Source organism: Sturnus vulgaris, chromosome 1 (genome assembly GCF_052056855.1).
Source record: "Sturnus vulgaris isolate bStuVul1 chromosome 1, bStuVul1.hap1, whole genome shotgun sequence".
In the NCBI taxonomy this organism is placed as follows: domain Eukaryota; kingdom Metazoa; phylum Chordata; class Aves; order Passeriformes; family Sturnidae; genus Sturnus; species Sturnus vulgaris.
In genome coordinates this window covers 43,969,723-43,990,004 of record NC_142243.1, presented here as the reverse complement: position 1 = coordinate 43,990,004, position 20,282 = coordinate 43,969,723, and the positions used below count along the sequence as shown (strand labels likewise).

The window sequence follows — 20,282 nt, the reverse complement described above, 5'->3', positions numbered from 1 at the left end:
TGCAAGGTATTAATGAACATTAGCAAACACATAAAAATTATCCCAACTGCAGGTTTATAGCCTGATTTTGGAAGAACTTAAAATAATGAAAGTTTAAACTTCCTCAGTGACACTGGGCATACAAAAATAAAAGGGAACCTGGAGGTATGTCTCTTATTATCATCATAGGTATTTCTTTGGAGAAAATCATACCTAATTACTACCTTAGCTTGGAGAAAGGCTGTATGTTTCAGCACAGACTGGTTGGAGATTTTTTTAACGATAAAAGTACAGTTTAATTCTTTAATATTACAATTTTTAAAAGGCATCTTCTTGTCCCTAATACTGAATGAAAGAGATTAAGATAAGGGAGTTTCTAATACTAAGATTGTTTTTAAAACTCCACTGTTTGTCTTCAACTAATATTCTTGTTTATTCTCAGCAGCCTTAAAGGCAATTCCTCTCATTTAATTAAATGACAGAATATTGAAGCACAGAGCAAAATTTTGTTCTTATTTCAACTTCTGCAAACTCACTGCAGACAGTGATGCTGCAAATGCATAAATGCGTGCAGAATTTGGAGACAGGAGGTTCTCTGTCAGTGTGAAGAGAACCTGGATGTAAATGTTCCTTCCTTCAGTCCTGAGGGTCTCCCTGACATAGGACCCAGAAGGTGACCAGTGGCTCCAAGAATATGATGGCAACAACTTTAATTACTCCCTTTCATCCTTCTTTGGCTCTCTCTTTCCATCTGTCGAGGCTCAGAAGGAGGAGTGAGAGAGCTCAGCACTGGATGAATCTCTGGAAGGGGGACTTCCTAGGAGTCTCCTGTGTTGTGATTTTAGATAACACCAAGTCAGGTTTATCCCAACTGAACGAGTGCAGATGAAGCAGCTAAATGAGGCTGCAGTTCCCGTGGGAGCCTTTGGGAACTCAGCTGGCCTTTCATGCAGCTCACACTCAGGCTGCTGCTGGCACAGCCCTGCCTGGTGGCCTCCGAGGACAGTGACTATGGCAGCCACAGCAAACAGCCTTCTTTCATGGAAGTTTTCTTTTTAGCTTTTAAACAGACCACAAGAACCCAGGCTTTCAAAATCTAAATCTATAGACAATATTTTGCCAGAGATTTTAGGATTAAATTACAAATTTAAATTCTTACTGTTTTCTTTGTACCTGTAAAGAGATACTGTTACATAAATTAAATGTTAACCAAAACTTGATCATCATTTTTTAAAAATTAAATATTTTAATTTATTTTCTCTCATTATTACCAGGATTAAAAACTATAAACCAGCTTACATATCCTCAAATATTTTTCTCTGGATAAAAAATTACAGTAGCGAAGTTTTTTAAAGTTTTTTTTTATAACATTCTATACTTCTCACTATCAAGCTTTCTGGCTTTAGCATTTTCAACAAAAGCACTTAACTACTCATGCCTTTTCTTTTGGCATTGTTATACTTCTCTGCAGTAGATTAAGGAAGTGATTTTAAAGGGGAATCACATTTTTTTAGTTACTTTGTTGCAAAATGGATATAGTTGGACAGTGACGCATACAAACTGCTAATAGCTGCTGCTATCTAAAGAAGATATATCATCTTACCCAATGAGCTGCTATTCAGGACACCCTCCAAGTACTCAACCATTGCCTCCATATCACTGTCCTGTGAATAAATGAAATAATGGAACAGCATTACTGTGAGCACAGACTTAAATACAAACACTATGTTCCAGAGGCACAATCCCACAAACGTAGAGGATATCACACCAGTAAGTGTCAAGACTAGACTATAAAGAAGTTACATTGCCTAGGAAATTTTCTATGTTTTCTTATCCTAAAACATCAAGCTTTAGAATGATGCTATAACCAAACAACTATTTAAGTCAGATTCCTTGTAGAACAAAGTGTTTAGAACAACTGTGCATGGAATTTAAAGAAGATATATTTACTGTGGAGGGTGGTGTGCAGTCTCTGAAAATATACCAGCATTTTATCATCAGTTAGTCCTGGAATATCTAAAACAATATTACATTGAAAAAGGCAAGTATATACTTTTTAACTATGACAAAATTTTTGTGCTTGTAACAGCTGCTCACAGCAAATTAATACTTATCTTTCATGTAATTCCATCTACTTACATGTCTAATAACAACAACTAACTGAAAAATTTTTAATTAAGAAGAGATTTTAACATTTTTATATTTCAAGTGTTCTGCCATCAAACAGATGGCTAACAGTTTTGCCATGATATCTTTCATATGAAATGCTGTTTTGTGTACACAGATGAAATTTAAAGTTCTGGCCATTAAGCAACGATTGTTGTCCAGGAAGTATATCACAGTTTTATGAAAGTCCAAGAAAAACTTGGACTCTGAGTGCATAGAAACTGCTGCCATATCACATGTAACAACACAGCATTTCTTGACTATTTAAAACTGACAGTCAAAATCTTGACCTTGCTAAAAAATAAATCAAAAATATATATTTTTAAAAATAGTCAGAATTCTATGCCTTTAAGACTTAGAATAATGGAATAAAAAGAAACAATATTGACCTCCACTTCTACAATGGATACCCTGCTTTATATTCTTCTGTGATCTTACTCAAAATGCTCATTCTAAATTTTTCAAACTTAGGAACTGCCAGTACACCTAAACAGGACAGCAATAAATGTTGGCAATGACTTCCAGCTGCTTAGGGACCTTCTGGTGCAAGTGGGAGCTGTTATGGACGAGCATAAACTAACTGTTATTCACCCCAAGTTCTTTCACGGGGTTATATTCAAAACAGGCTCTGCTACTTTAGCTGAGGTTTGCAAGGCAGGAATCAGCTTCTTGGCCATTACAGCAGGTAACCCACATGCTCACAGGTTTGAAGGAGCCTCTTTGCTCTTTTGGAGCAGTCTGTGGGGTCTTGATTGGATCAAGTCAGCACAAGGGTTTCCAGTTCTGCAGCCAGGAAATGCCAGGGAATGCATTCCTTATGTTAATATACATAGTACATATTGAATATCGAATTAAGATAGGCTTAGTATTACAGATACAATTTCTCTGTACTTCTAAAAAAAAGAACCATTAGGACTTCATTAAAAAGTTACTCAATCTTTTTCATTCAAAACTAAAAAGTTATTGTGATTTTCTGCTAATCCTACTTTGTAATTATTTTTCTTTTCATTATCACTAAGTTAACCACAAATCTACAGACAGATAGACAAAGCATAGTAAATAACCATATACACCACTATTGCTTTAATAAAACCTTAAAACATATGGGAGAAGCCTGTAATTCCCAAACCTTTGACTTCTCACAACAGGACATCATATTTACTCCAATTATAACAACAAAGCTGTTTTCTTCCCATTATGCTGTAAGGCAAAATATATTTTTTCACCTCTTTGATCACTCCTGCCTTTTCCCCACTTGAGTTTAGCACTGGAAGAGGATTTAGCTGTTTCATTTAATATATTTCTTTAATCTTTCTTTCTTTCTCTCTCTCTTCTTTTTTTTTTTTTTTTTTTCTTATCCCAGAGAAAGCAAAGCCCTATGGAATGGACAAGGGACTGTGACAAAAAAACCCCATTTCTAACAGCCATTCCAACACATGTGTTAGGAATCCAGTGGAACATCTTTGGGATCACAGCACACAGCCCACTGAGAGCTGCTGTAAATATGATAATTTATGTCAGCTGATTGGCTTGACAATCTTAGAAACAACTTTGAATTTGAAAATAGGAAGCTACTGCATCACAGTACCAGAATTTTTCATAATGAAGAGGGTAAATTTGTTATTATGGTCACTGAGAAAAACCACTAAGAGCATGGTGATGAACTGCAGTAGAGAGCACCCACCAGCATCTCAGCTAAACTGAAGCCAATGGAAGCTTCATTACACACTAACTTTTCAAGATGAAACTTCTGTTGAGCATCAGACATTAAAATGTTTTTGTCATTCTCTTCTATGATTTCCCCCTAATTAGAAACTGGTTCTCCTAGAAAAAAAAAACGTGGAAAAGAGCCACTGGCTTGAAGAGGCGGAGGTCTGGAAAAGTTATTGGCAAATTGCTGCTTGAAATCTGTCACTGTGCATTTCTGCTCTGAATGAAAGGAACAAAGGACACTAAACTCCACTAAAATGGAAAATGTATCCGAAATCAGATAGGCTGTACTGAAAGGTATCAACATGAGAAAAAAACTGTCTCAGCTCCCACCCTAAACCTTTAAAACTAAAATGGTTTAGTGCCTAACTCTACCTTCCTAAGTGGTCTTACATCCCATGTGAGGCTACTTCTCAGTCTGTCTTGACATCTGTGGGAGCCTAATATAGCTTGAATAAACAGCTCATATCCCTTTCTATATCTTGCACTTTAATATGTTGTTCATAAAGATGACTTTTCTGACCCCATGCTGCTGCATGAACATTGGATTTTTTAAAAATCCTTGTTTGAAATAATGGGGTCACCAGAGAGCACCAATAGATGTAGCACTTCTGCACTCTCTGCACAGAAGTAACTAGTAAAGCAATCTTGGGATTGGAAATTAAAGAGATTTGCAGAAATTACCTTACAAACCCTTACTGTGTTGCAGTAGAATGATTTCTTTTTTAGCACGCACCTCCAAAAGCTTGGTTTAAGGTATCTTTGAAGAAAGGGTTTAAGAGTATGAAGTAGGAGCTTTGGTATTAAGTAAATGACTGCAGAAGCAAACCTTTGCTATTCTGGTAGGATTTGAAACTTATTATTAATACTGAGCATGATCCCACCTACCTTTGAGTGGGATTCATCTCACATAACCGTTGATATCCAAAGGAAGATGTTGTGTGCCTGTTAATAACTGTAAATCCCTTTATAATCACCAAAGAGGGACCTCTTTGTGTATTCCATTCAAGCTGCATTAGATGTTTACTCCCTAACAATGCTTTCTTACTTCTCCTTGGAGTACTACCTTTCTGTTTGTTGAGTTCAAACATAGATGTTCAGATTTACACAGTTATGTTCAGTCTGCTTTCATCTTGGACTTACTGCAGAATTTTTCACTTGAGAAAGCAAAAATTGCCTGTTTTCACTTCCCAAGAAATAGAAAAGGTAATTGTGTCAATACCTAGAAACACACTTACTGAATATCTTAAGGTGCTGGGGTCAACATGAGAAAAGCACAGAAAATTGTCTTCTTTTACAGAGAAGAAGCAAAGACCAGTGGTCACAGGGGTGCATTCCAGTCAGTCTGTGCAGGCCTGTCACAGAGGGTCAATGTGCTGGTAAAGCAAAGCCTCAGGGCCATGGACACAGACAAAGGTGTGACAGTGGGATGGCTCTTCCAGCCCACCATGCTAGCTCTTATAATGGAATTTTTAGTCAGTCCAACATGAGGAACTGTTGCAACTCACATCTGAATGCCAACACCTAATTTATTCTGCGTTACTGAGAAATCTATTTTTGTATTCTGCCCTTCATTAATTCTAAGCAGTAGTCTGCCTGTTCAAAAACATACTGATTAACACTTAATGATACCATCAATGAAAGTTGAATGAAAATTTTAAAAGGCATTCTAAAAAAAAGAAAAATTGTCTCAGAGGCTGATGAAAATGAGCAGTAATTTTGTTTTCAAGAGTATCTTGTGGTAGACTTTCTGGGCAATGGTTCTTTGCATGTCTATGTGTTGTGGGTAAGCATAAACCTAGAAAACTGAAAAAATTATTGTCTAAGCCACTGTTTTACAATTGAATAACAATTTCTTTAGACCACTACTGCACAAACTGCCCCTGAATTTTAAGGCATCCAGTGGGTTTAATTTGAAAGTTAAGAGGACATGTCTAGATCAAATGAAACTGTTTCTGAGTAAACTTCAAGTTTTACTTGTTGGAAAATTTCAGGATCCCCTGCTACTGTAGCAGAATTCTGATTTCTCGCACTTTATTTTTGCCTTAAAAAACCACATCTCAAAGAAGCTATTAGCTCGAATTTTTCAAAAACCACAAGTTATATATAATTCAGTGAAGAGTATTAGTCTACTTGGCTGGTTCCCTGAAATGCAGACGACATCACCCCCTGTTCTGCAAACTCTGCTCATGATCAGAGAATAAAGTAACAGTTACTAGGCAGAACCAGAGTACCATTCAGAGGCACTGCAGGCCATGCTTGAATCTGGTGGCCCATGGGAGAAATTAATAGTTCCTGAATGCCTTAGGAAGATCCATTTTCAGAACTGCCTCAGGCACTTAAGTTTATTGATTTCACTGAGACTTGATCACTGGAGACAAGATTCATCTCAGCTCACTCTGATCCAATCTAAATTAGGTGCCTTTTCCAATAATCTTCAACCTTCACACTGCAATCCCTGACTTTCTTGTGGCTGCCTTAACTGATAAAGCTACTTTAAGCCTTTCAACAATAAGTTTTCTCTTCACTGGCACTTTCTGTGAGGTGGGAAAGTCTACAGATTGCTGATCAAGTCTTGCAGCTGTTTAGGGTCATTGTTCATCACACTGTCCTAGAAAATATGTCCAATATAGGCAGGAACTAGAGGTGACTATCTTTGCCTGGGAATTAGAGTTGGAACTTTAATCTTATGCTTGAAGTATACCTTCAGCTTTAATTTAAATCACAGCTAGCATTTAAGAGTATCCCACTCTGAGTGTCTTAGAGTCACAAGGATGTTTTCTGACAATGATCTACCTTAAGGCATTCATGGGAGTGTTATCTTTAATCTTGAAAGAATGCAAAAACCTTTCTCATCAATATCTTATAATACACATATAATTAATTCATGCTTATTGATATATACACACACTCCTAACCAAAAACAAAACAATAAAAAAAAATCAGCAATGTCAGTAGGACATTGGGAAGGAACTCAGGAACTCAGTTTTCTCATGGAAAATGAGCATCAAGTGTATATGGTGTTCTCAAAGGTCACATATACCTGGTGATTTATTTTAGAGACTGTCCATGACAATTCTGCATCTTCCTCCTCTTCACTGTCTTCTGAACAAGATTCAAACTCATCTTTATAATATTCTTCTGCAATGTCTGGGTCTTCAGGGATATCTAAAGGCAATTAGGAGTTTATAGCATATATAGAGAAAAAAAGTACGATCTGAAAAAGATATAAATGAACTTTATAGCACCAATGTTATGTCAACAGTGATACATTCTGCAATTGAAAGCAAAAGATAGGTTCTCAGATTAAAATATTGGTCTTTAATTATATGATAAGCAGTGTTAAAGCTGTCTCTGGCAAAGGGCAAATCCTCATCATGTGTGAATTAATGAACTTAAAGGATCTATATTGATATTGCACTGAAATCTCTATGCCATAAATCAGGCTGCAAGTGACCCTACGGGATCATTTAGTTAAAGCAGTGCCAATATTGAACTGAATCAAGCTTTTGTGAGCTGAAATTAGAACTCAGTTTTGTTTTCTCTAACACATATAACTGCTAAGCTAAAATGGAAAATAATATATATCCGGTACATGTTTAAAAGATAGGAGAAATAAAATCTATATATTTTTACAAACTTTCTTGAAGCAAAACTATAATAAAATAAATGAAACTAGTATAAAGTCAAGCTATGGATACTTTGGTGTCACGCTCTCTCAGTTTATTACTATCACAGGTTTTAGTAACAGAAGTGAGTGCAATATTAATATAGCCTATGAGCCCATGAAGTAAAAGAATTAATATTAAAACTCAACACGTTCATCACAGCTTGAAAGACACTTCAGCCACTCTGCACTGGGTGAAATCCTTTAGCATACCAGACTCTGTACGAAAGAATTAGTGAAACAGTTTGAGGTCTGATTGCATCTCCTTCAGGGGGATATTACTACAAGAAATGTTAGTTGAAGACAAAAAATATTTAATGTTCAGCTGTCATAAATCATCACTGTCATTGTCACAATTTTAGCAAATGCTAATTTCAACCACTCTCCTCAATTAAGTCTGCCTCTACAGAAACAAGAACTATCTTAAATTTTACTGCATTGAAATAAATTAAATTCAAACAATATGACATAAAAATTATTGATCTATTTTTTAATTGTTTCACATGGATAAAAATCCAAAAGGATTCAAAGAGGGAAATGCAATTAAAATCCATTAACAAACACTTGAGTTTGGGCAGGAGCAATAATTCTAATCTTTAAGGTGAAAGAAAGAAACTCAGGAAAAATAGTGTAGCTATCTTCAGCATTAGATGGTTAAGCTCTCCTGTTGAGATATAAGGTCTACTATCTATGTTCTCCAAAGTAATTTCAAAAATACTTCCTTTCTTTATAAACCCGATTTAGCTCCGAGATGCTGACACATTTTCACTTAGGTTTCTGTTTTAAGATATTAATGGAAGCTGCACAAAAGCCCCATGCTCCACTGCCACAATTTCTAATCCTAATCCTTCCTGTTTCTATTTTTCACCTTTCTTAGTCTGAAAAAACAAACAACTAATCAATACCTGAGTTTCCTGAGTTACCTGAGAAAAAGAACACCCCCAACCCCAAAACATTTTCTCACGAAGAAAGCATTTATTTAATTGATAGAGTTCTATGAAGTGCCATTTGACAGAAAAGTCCAGCACTTCATTAAAAAGGGAATCTGAAATATCATCCTTTCTACATGGAAAGAACACTACAAAATTAAGACACATCTCCTTTTCCATGTGAGGTGATCAATTTTTCTTTCTTGCAGAGAGGCTGTCATCTCAGTGATTAGGATAATTTTATTAGGTTAATCTGCATTCTGTCTATGCACATTCAGATACATACAAAACAGCCCATTTATTATGTTGTAATACAAAATCAGACTATGCTGGTTTTCTGAGTCATCTTCTCTTCCCACATTCTACATTTGTTTATTGCTGTACTAAAAATTGCAAGACTCCCCTTTCCAACCAAACAAGGTATCAAAATCAGTCCTTTTACTCATAATTGTAACTTTAAAATGTCTGGCCTAGCTACTGTAAAATCTATACTTCGTGAGCAGCCCATGGCCATATTAAACTGGTGATGCCCCTGAACTGTGCAGAGAGGCTGGCAGTGGCTGTATTCCACTTCCATGCCAGCTTTTGCATCCTTGTTGGAATTATTCACCTCACCATTTGTGAAATTGGTTTGACAGCTGTTCATAGACAGCCAGTTAATCCGAGCTTAGTAATACAATTTGAAATGCTAGTTCAGATGCTAGAGAAGTTTCAGGGCATACAAGTTAACTGGCCTCAATTCAGAAACCAATTCCAAGTGGCATTTCTGAAAGAAGACAGCATGTCTAGGGCAGCGGAATTTGGCAATTACCTAATAAAAGTTCTTCAAACTTTTTGATTTTATGACTAGCATCTTTAAAGAAGGAGCCTTCAAAGCATTTATACATTTATTTAAAATGTTTCCATATAACAATTCATTGAGTCCTACCAAAGAAAAGCCAGCTCACAGTCCTCCATGTATTACAAATGCACAAGACATCTCTGGTTCTCTGCAGAATTATCTGAGTACAGAACAGCTTATTGATCTGAGACCCAGGATCAGACGAATTTCAAGGACAGATAAGGTAGATTTGGCACAGCAGATATCATAAATCTACATGGCAAGCTGTGCCTGTGCTGGCCTAGTGAAGTCCAAGTGCAGATAGCTTGAGTGAGTTGGTATTTTCATCTCAGGGCAGGCACTGTCAGGGGAGTTCAGGCTCCATAAGCTTCCATTTCTATGTCTGCAGTCCTTCCTCTAGACTATTTGCTACCTGAGTTTTCCCATAGTTCCATGTGATTTCATAGATGCCTCCAGTTTTCACAAACCAGGTGACAAAAGGCTGGTTACTGCTCCCATTCTTGAACATTACTAGTGAAGTTGCACACTTATTAATGTAGCATGGAAGAAAATTCTTTGATTTGTGCTTTCAGATAAGTATTTTTAATAAAAGTGTTGGTCTTTGGGTTAGGCTGTTTGACCACTGCAAAGCCCAGCATGGACTCCAGTGACAGGACCTTGACCTCGTCCTTTGTTCTGATAAATAAAATGGTTATTAAGCCTATTTGGCCTGGGAGGGACTCAGGTAAAGAAGTGGTGCTAGTGAGAGCAATGCCAAGTCTATTGTGTTGAAAGAGGAAAAAACACTGCTGCTGAAGAACCCAGGGGACCCTGCCTCTGTTTTGACAGCTGGACTGGCATCCAGCTGAACATCTCTGATACAGCATACTTATATTCTCCATAGAAAGCACTAGGAAGGGTCTGTACAGCTGCTTCTGCTCCCTCACACTCCCACATCTCTCAGCTGGTCTCTGAAAGCACCTTGTGCTTTATCCAGCTGTGTGTATTATACCAAGGCCAGTCACAATTTGCTTACAAAGTACTCAATTCAGAACAAACTCAGCTGTTGCTTTGGTATTGCTAGATGGTTTAGGCACAGCATTGAGACACTTGATACTTGCTATTAGATATTCAAAAGAAAACAAGCTTTGAATAAAAAGATTCCTCTTTAGATCTCTTTCTATACAGTAACATGATGCTAATAGCGGAATGAAGGGTAAAAACCCATTATCTAAAAAAAATCATAAAAAGCATGGTTATTTTCCGAGAAGACAAGCTAAACAGAAAACAGAGGAATGTGATACTTGTATTATTTTCCTTAAATCCACCAAAAGCTTGCTTCAGGTAGCATGGTAACTCAGCAACAAAAATTTTCTCCAAAGAGATGAAAATGCTTTGATAAATATCTTTAATTTTCTTATGCCTCAAACTCATACTTGCCATTGTTGCATTGATGTAGTATTCCCACACTCCAGAGCATGCAGAAGACAATAAGTAAGGCCACTCTTATTAAAAGAAAAAAAAAAAAGAGAAGAAACAAAAAAGAGCAAAAGAAAAAAGAAAACAGAATGGTGTAACCTAAGTAAATTTCCACCATTTGTATTCACAGTAACCGAGTCACACTTGACTCCTAAGGACTATTGGACTACTGTACTTTTTTGATCCAAAGGCTTCATGGCAACTCTGGAAAAAGGCAGATTTTTTTCAGCTGCCACTTTCCTACCTTAAGGAAAAAAATTGCTACAGTTTCATGTTGTTACATTCCTAGGTCTGCATAGTACCACACACAGGAAAGTGAGGAGCAAATCACTCAGCTTCTCTGAGACATAATGGACTCCTAAAATGGTGACATGAGGCAGGACACCAGAAAGTGGTGTTACCACATCTCTGCTACCACAGACTGACACAGAGAACTCAGCAAATTGAGAGAGAGGGCCAGGACAAAGACCCGTGCACTGGTCCCCTTGCAAGACTTTGTACATGAGCCATGCTGGGCACTGAGGCAAGAGCAGGGAAAATCATTCCTCTGCCTTCTGCACAGTCTGCTTCTGTGCTGCACTGGGCTGCAAGACAGTAGCAGGACCTTGGCAGGATCCGGGCAGTAACACAAAGGTGCCCCTGATCCTTTCCTTTCTGTGGAAATGCATCAGCAAATACCAGTTTGATCCCATATGAGCAGGTATTACTTACTAGAGCAGATGCCACAGTGGCACCCAGGCTGGGCACAGCGCTGGGTGCAAGAAGGGGCTGTGACACTGGGGTCCCTTCAGCCTGAGGAGAGAAGGCAAAGGGAAAGCCTTGCTGCTCTCTATTACTATCTGATCAGAGGATAAAAGGAAGATGGAGCCAGTCTCTTCACTGAGGTGCATGGTGATAGGAGAAGAGACAACAAACATCTGGAACATCCCAAATTCCAATTTGACATTATGGTAAAAAAAATAAAAATAAAAGAGTGTGGTCAAATACTGGAATAAGGCTTAAAGAAACAGCAAGAGCTCAATCGCCCTTGGAGGTACACCCCTGAATAACCTGATCTGAAAAAAACAGTTTTGAGCAGGGAATAGGACTAGGCTGCCAGAGGTTCTTTCCAACCTAAATTGTTTTATAATGCTGTGGCTATTTGATTCCACAAACAGTTCAGAATCACTCCAGATCTATTTGTGTGTGTGCACATACTTAACATACACACTAAACAAGCTAAGCAGAAACTTAGGAGTGGCAAAAGGAGCTGGTGCACAGGGCTGGGCAGCTTTCTTCAGAACTGTGCATCAGTTATCACAGAGGGAGAAAACGGAAAGGGATTTCTGCCTTCAAGGAAGAAAGCATAAAGAGCTGAAGCACTGTCAGTAGGAGAGAAGTTTGAAACACAGAGATATGTTTTCCTGAGCTACATCATCCTGAATGAGAAATTCTTCCACAAAGGAGATCAAGGACTCTGTGACCCTCTGCAGCTCAGGATAATACTCATATGATTAGAAAAAGTAAAAGAACTCCTTTATTATAATCTAAGATCACTTAGATTGGTTTGGGGTTTTTTTCCCCCCCTGTGCAAGACAAAACCCTTCAACTTTAAAAGTTTCAGTCAAAGAGAATCACCATCCTTTGGTCAGGTATAGATATATGCATTTTCAAGCTCTGAAGCTTAATTGCTCAGAAAGACATTGGAAACTTTTGTACATCCCTTCTAAACTAGGCTGAAACAGACTCTCAGAACACACATTTAAGAAATTAACTAGGGGATATAAAGGACTTCTGTGCCCATGAAATTTCTGTACAATCCTTCTAGATAAGCACAAAAAGACAATGAAGTTGTTAAAAGAATCATCTTCTGACGTGGCCATGTGCAGCTTAGACATAAAGTAAAATGAGTTCTTATAAATGAGAACCAGTAATATAACCAAATTTAAACATTAATAGTTTATCATTCTCTTTGCATTTCAAAAGAAGTAAAAGACTTCAATTATTTTATGGGAGTCACTGGGTGAAGAACTACCTATCATGAAATGGCTAGAAAAAGAGAGAGAGAGTGTAAATCAGAGTGGCCTTATGGAAATGGAAATCATCTACTACTTGATGTTAGAAAGAAAGTAGCAAGTTTTAAAGTGTTTATCCAAGGAAAAAATACCTTTTTTAAACCAAAATTAAATTTCCAAGAGAAATATTTTATTTGAAGGACACTTTTTTTTCCTAGACATTCCATCTCCTGGTATTTTCTCAGTAAGCACAGAGACAAAGCATAAGAGGAAAAAAGAAGTTCTTAAAAGGAGTGGTTTACAAAAATCAACAACAAGAAGGAAGACTTCAATCACATTTTCCCCTAGTTTTCTGAATAATTTTTTGTTTTTTCTTCTGATTTCCTAGTTGTCACATATACAGAAATTGGAGTTCTGGTAGGTAGTGATGATGAAGATGAAGCCATGCTGCCTTTCAAACATGGTTTAAAGTTCAGAAAATCTAAAAATCTTCCAAATATTCAGAAATCTTCTTACTAATGATGGGTGAATAAAGAGAAAGAACAGCATAGTGATTTAGTCAATAACAAGGAGCATTTAGTGAGTTTTGGAAGCCATTTCATTTATGCGTATGAATCCTTATTATTGTAAAAGTTGTCCTGCTATTTGCACTGCTTCCAGCAGAAACAGACCAAGAGATGTAAATGGAAGGAAAAGTGACTTAATGACATCAACTTAAAACTATCTTACTCCCTGAGTTATTTTAAACTTCTTTTTATCAGTCAAAGTATACTTTCCAATAAAAAACCTCAGATTTCTTCCTGAATCTAGAAGGTAGCGACCTCCTGACACTTTCCCTTTCTGTCTGACAACAGTGTAGGGAAGGGAAAAGTCCACATGTTAATACAAAATCTGCCCCGTAAGAGACTTGCTTCCTTCTCCCTGAGATTTGGTTCAAGAATGCCATTTTTAAAACTTGAATTGGGGGCATTTTCACCACCAGAAGTTGCAGAAAGAGAAGAAAAATGGTAATGGCTCATATCCAAACGGTGCAAGCAGTTGTGCACACGAGAGTCTGGATGTAGCAAAGAAGCAAAATGCATTTAATTTGGATATAAGCAATAATATAAGTTATATGATGAAAAAGTAAGAAAAACAAGCACATGATTGCAACCAAAAGCAAAAAGGTATTGAGCCCTTAAACACCTAGAAGAATTCACTTGAGAAAGCACATATTTACAAGATCACAGGGGAACACTTTGCTCTGTGAAGCAGAAAATATAGCAGGACAATTCAACTCAGACCTTCACTGCTGTCATCTTCTCATTCCTTCCACCTAGCTGTCTGACAGCCACATGCACTGAAAGCTAAACTGGTAGAATCTGCAAACTAATTCAGTATTTACAGCTTCTTTCAGGACAAATTCTCCCTCACTTGGAATTGGCTCCAGCTTCTTGCATCACCATATAACTTGTTTCAGCTCCTCAAAAATGCTCTCTAGCTTGATAAGTAAGCCATAAAACTTCAACTGGGGCTGGACTGGGAGTCCTTACAAAATGTTTTCAACACCATCCCCAACCTGTTCACTGATGCTTTGTTTGCAAGCAAAAGCCTGGTGCATCTTTATTTACATCAGTCTGACTTCATGCCTAATGTGCAGCATAAAGCTATGTTGCTCTGCACGTAGGACAACTTGGAATAGAAACTAGCATCTTTGTAAGGATAAATATTATCTGGAAGTATCTGCTATGGAATCCAGTATACAGTATTTTTTGACTTACACAGTCTCAGTGCATTTGCTTCCAATTGCTTCCTAAATTCACAGAGCATTTCATAAATGTTCTTTAACATAATGCTTTGGAAGAAGTGAAGAGAATTCCTGTGCTGTTTTTAAAGAGCCTTGGCCAAAATAATTTTAACTGTAGTCATTGACCAAGGTAAATTTTGAAGTAGACTCTCTTTATCAATGCCAAATTAAACCAGTATGAAAAACAGATTAGGAAAAAAGTAGGAGCTATACAGTAACCTAATATGCTCTCCTCACACTTTGGAAGTGTTTGGTTTTTTATATAACTGCTGTGCAAAGACTTCATTCTGCAAGCTTTCCTCTGTGAATCTGCAAGAGCAAGACTTCTTGTAAGAAGTAAGCTAAGAATTTTTGTGAAGCTATGAAAAGATTTTAGTAGCTAGGCATGTTGAAGAGTAGAAAGATTTAGAAAAGGTTTCCTGAGGAGCTTATGGCTAGAGTTCAACTCCTGCTCTCCAAAGACAATACTTCAAGGGAAGAACTCCTTAAACAAGAACAAAAAAGCTTTAGTCAATGGCTTAAAAAAAAAAAAAACCAACCAAACAAGATTTGAAAACTTCATTAAATCTTGAATTTGCTAAAATAAATCAGATTTAGTATTCCTTTATTGGAATCTGGGACAAGTTGGGCTCAGTGTGAAACAGGGCAATGAAAACAAGAGACAGATGAGGAGGTCAGAGCAGCATACTCCTCCCTCAGATCCTGCGAGAGTCTCAGGAGTTTGCCACCCCATGTTCCAAGGACAAGTGTGGGACCGGTAACTGCAAATTCCAGAACTAAACCAGTGAGTTTGTCTCCACAAGAATCCCATGCTATCATTGCAGTAAGTCAGGGAATATGCCTTACGATCCTGGATGTAGGGTAACCACGAGAAAGAGGAGACCAATGGTTAACCACAGCAGCACTCACAGCAATGCTGTCCTCTGCATTGAGGCAAAATTTCCTGGTTACAAAGGATAATGTAACAAGAAGAATGCAGAAAGGAGCTTAATGCCACTTATTGTAAGTACTATTCTGCTTTATTTTGACTTGCCAGACTGAAAAACAAGACAACACTGATTTTCCTTAAGGCCTTTGAGCAGTGTGATCATTTGTATGGTCATCTTTCAGAGTAGTACTCAGTTACCCATGAGTATGAATAAGTACTATTTTACAGGCCCCAAAACAAAGGGGTGTGTGCATAGATGCTGGAAGATCTGCTCAGAAATATTACAGGTTTTTAACCTCCCAAGATTTACCAAACTATCTTGAAAATCCTTCAACACAGCTCATAAAAATAACAGGCTAGAAAAAAGCACAGTATTTTATAATGAGTGTGAGAGCCAATGGAACTTTGACCACTTGAAAGTCAAAGCAATATATCCATAACTTAAAATTAGCCATGCAGACATAGGAATAATGTACACAACTACTGTAACATACTTGGCTATTTTGAAACTGTAATGAAATCAGGGGTTTGCCTGGTGTAATGTATTGCAAGATATTAAGCTAAGGAATTTAACAAATTATAATCTTTGCAGTATACAGAAATAAAAAACAATATAATACAGATCAGAGAGATCATATAATATGTCCCTTTACTCATATGGATTTAATTTGCCACATTATTTTTCTGTACAAAGAATTTAAATACCACAATTATTTAACTGAAGCTCTTCTCCTCTTTTAACTTGACCCCTTCCCACACAAAAATATGTCTATTAACTGCAGTAGCAGTTTATGCAGAGCTGGGAGTCTTACAAGAAAGGATGTGAATACAACAGAGGCCCCAGCTGGCAATCCAAAAATGCAGGATATAAGATTTTGTTAGTGCCTCATATGTCCAGTTTTGTTTTGCTTCGGCTGCCTTTCATTCCAGGTAATGAAGTGGTACGATGAGGGCAAGCCCTTAAAAATACAGATACGTGTATAATTTCTTGAATACTTTTTTTAAAAATAAATCTTCTCCACCCTTGTTTACCGTTTCAGCTGTGAAATTGATACGAATATAAAGTGGCAATTTCAGCCACAAATGCCAGTGCATGGCTTCAAGTTTTCATGCCTCTTAGAGTGTGGCTTGTTGAATTTAACACTCCTGAAAAGGTCTGGGCCTTTGGTAGTGAAGATAGCTTTGTATCCAGTTTATCTTTCAACTGTAAACACTGATCCAAACCAGAAGGATCAACAATGATGGTAAGGAAATGGTAGATTTGTTGCATCTGTAATTGCACTGAACTATCTAGAAGCACTTTTAGTTACAGGTTATGATTTCGTAGCCAATTTCAAGGCAAGCTGTACTGTAGAAATTGAATCAGAAACCCTGAACCTTTAGCTATTACTGTTGTATAACAGGATTATGCCCTGCTCTTCATGCTATTTTCAGCTGCAAAGACTGAGCTCCTCTACCTAGAGGATTTTGTGTCTAGTAAACTAAGAAAATTCCACACTACTTTGCCACAGAGAGGGGTACAATGCATGGTCTGATACAGATTTCTCTGGATTCTTTACAGTAATTCCCCATAAGTAGTGTTGCCTAATTTATTCAATATCTCTGCAAACTTAGGAAAGTCAAAAGGAATCAAGTTTACGAAGAATTGAGAGGAACTATGCTGTAAAATCTGGCTTCATTAGAAGACATTGCAACCAAGGTGAAACTACCTGCACTCAAAATAATTAATGTGATCTGCCATTACCTAGCCCAGTGTGCAGTAGCACACACAAAAAAGATGAGGCGGTCTATCAGTGGAAAATCTAGGGCAAAGATGACTTTCTGCACCCTAAAATTTCAATATTCAGTTCTCTGGAAAAGGGGGTATTTGCTTATCTGGTTATTCTTTTTGAATCAGAAAAGTGGATGACAAGCTCAATCAGGTTCATCAGAAGTTGAAGATGAATTATAACACAGTATTAGGAAGCAATGCATTACTTTTGTGATAGTTCCAGTAGCTTTTTAGAAGGAGGCCACATCATTAAACATTAAACATGTTATGAACCTGCCCAGCTGGAACTGCCTTGCTCTAACTGGCAGAGGAAGACACTGACCATATTCATCCATAACATCAAGGCTGGGTTGTAGGTCATGGATGGTCCTATTATCTAGTTGATAATTTTTGCTTATGTTTTATAAAATGAATGATTTTATTCCAGCTGCAGTCATTATCATTAGTGGAAATGAGCAGTTTAATATGCAGAGTTCTTTTTCACAGCTTTGTTGTTTTTTTTTTCTATTAGATGAACTGACCTCTGGTTGCCAGCACTACAATACAAATTGCCTCACTGGTATTTTCACAAACCCACTATTGAGAGATAAGTACATGTACTGAAAATCTCCAGAAAAATGCACATTGGCCTATCTGTCCTAATCCAAATGGAGATAGCTTCTATAAAAAATTGGTCAAGAGACAGGAGAGGTGTGGGTAGGTGTGTGATGTTAAGCAATTTATTGCTAGGTGGCTTTTCTTTTTGATGATAACAAGAGAAGATGAATAACTTATTTGGTAGGTAACCCTCAACAAGAACAGGAAATATAGGAAGTTTATCCTGACACATTTTGCATTGCTCATTCCTGCATCATTGCCATGACTTGCAAAATATGCCTTTTAACATTCAGAAAAAATTCATCAATAAAATGAACTGGAGAAATGAAGCAGAAAACAAATCATCCAAATCAAAATATAAAGAGAATTCAGTTATTAATAATTAGCTATTTCTAATACTAATCATTAGCGAATTCATTTTATGCTGCTTGTTGAAAACAAATGAAGTGTACAGATCTATACATATATCTATATATACGTTCAACACACAAATATTTGAATTTAACACTGGCAGTGGCTCAGTGTTTCTGTGTACTATCTCTATACAAATCTTATTTCAGCTCTTTTGTCTCTTGCTTGTACTTGGAGAACCTGAAGATGGAAGAGACACAAAGATATCTACAGTAACCCAAAATTGTTCCATATATTCTTAACTGCTCCATCTGCCATGGAGTTCAATTATTTGTATGATGAAAATTCCATAAATTCCTGGACACATAAGACAGAGATATCAACATTTTTCTAATAATACTAAACACAACTATAAAATATCTTTCCATAAATATCTCGTTAGCAAAATATAATTCAAGTTTTGTTTCCAATTAACCTATCTAAAAACTTATTGCAGATTAAAGCTATTACATAAAAGACTTGCAAATAAGCAAAAATACTTTTCATTTTCTTCTATTTACAAAGGTTTAATATTCTAAGAAACACGTTAGTGGTCTAACTAGCTGAAACAATACAGTAAGAACATTTACTGTTCCAACGACACAATCAACATACTTCAGTTACTTACTTAATATGGTTAATAGTAATCATAGAAGTAAATTTTTTCTAGTTGTTTCTTAGCCACTCCATTGTCTGGTTTTTTACACATAAGGAATATACTTGTTTACTTTAGATAGTATGATTAAAGACACAAAACTGTTCAGAAACTTATTATAGCAACTTCAGAGAAATAGAAATTTAAAGTGCATTTTTAAAACTTCACTATTGCAAGTAATGTTACCCTGCCCACCTCTCTGAAAATCTAAAGTGTGGAAAAACTAAATAGCCAAACCAAAAGAATCCTTTGTTCTAATATGCATGCCAAGTCCCAGAAGCAGAATAATATAAGAACAAACACTAGATGACCTTGAGAAATGGAATAATGGAAAATGTGGAAACTCAAAGAAAAGAGTTGTGAGTTCAAAACTTAGGGCATTAAAGCCAAAATAATCTATTATAAATTCTGAGGTAAGAGCTAAGAAGAAAAAAATAAGGACGGAAGGTATGCTAAAAGTGATCAGTCTTAAAACATATGAGCAATATAGAAGTTTATAGAGGTTTATACACAGGAGAAGTACTTAGGCTGCTAGGCAATAAGGCAATGCATCTTTAAAATGCTTAAAAAACAGTATTTATGTTGCCTGAAGCATTTCTCTTTAGGAATAAGAATAAGAGAATTTCTTTCAGTTCTCAAGAACTTGTACCAGCTGTAAACAGTCTTGAGGAAGATCTTCTGCAGTTCAATTAGTTTATCTCCACATCAAAACCACAGGGTCCACTCTTTCTACATCTTTCATATTCTAGAAAATAAATATGCTTGAAGACTAACAAATTGGTCAATTATAGGTGATTTCAAAGAACTCTTTCAAATGTCTTTCAGGTGCACAAGGCTACTAGTTAGAATAAAAAATGTTCAGAATGTCATTGCTGATTACATAAAACAAACATGGAGAGAAGATTAAACTTCCTAGGGAAGTCTATAGCAGTTGAATGCTTTTGCCATTGTTAAAACTTGTCCACTGTGAAGTCCAAAACCCCAAACTACCATAGTGGGTTTTTTTATCTAACTACACTGTCATGTTTTTCCCAACTTTCAGTTAAGTGTAACTACCACTATTAAATCTGACTCAAGATGCCACAGTATTCAAAACTACTTACTAAAGCTAAACCTTAAGCTTCGTATTTGTCACCTTCCACAATGACATACAACTGTGATTCATAATGGTTTAGATGATTTTCACTGAAGAGGAGTGCAAGTTGTTTTATTCTCTATTCCTTTCCTTACTGCATTAATAGCTTGGTCTTTCAATACTCCAAACCCCGCTCTTCTCTTCAGCTCATGTTGCAAATTTTAGAAGGACTGCAGGCTGTGAGCCACAGATACTCTGACCTTTCCTCCGTACCTGCTGGGTCTGGAGTACTCTCCCTAGTTGTTCCTCCTCAGCTTTTCTTGAGAGGATTGTTTG

At 36.8% G+C, this 20,282-nt stretch overlaps 1 protein-coding gene across 10 annotated transcripts in view; it reads right to left on the bottom strand.

Moving 5' to 3' along the window:
- Positions 1-20,282, bottom strand: part of NEK11 (NIMA related kinase 11) — an 81,188-nt gene that overhangs the window by 17,880 nt on the left and 43,026 nt on the right. For all 10 annotated transcript variants that reach the window (XM_088165025.1, XM_088165019.1, XM_088164976.1 and 7 more), the window contains 2 exons: positions 6,899-7,023; positions 1,583-1,643 (listed from right to left, as the gene is read on the bottom strand). In XM_088165025.1, the coding sequence (XP_088021151.1) occupies positions 1,583-1,643; positions 6,899-7,023 (186 nt within the window). The remainder of the gene's footprint in view (positions 1-1,582; positions 1,644-6,898; positions 7,024-20,282) is intronic.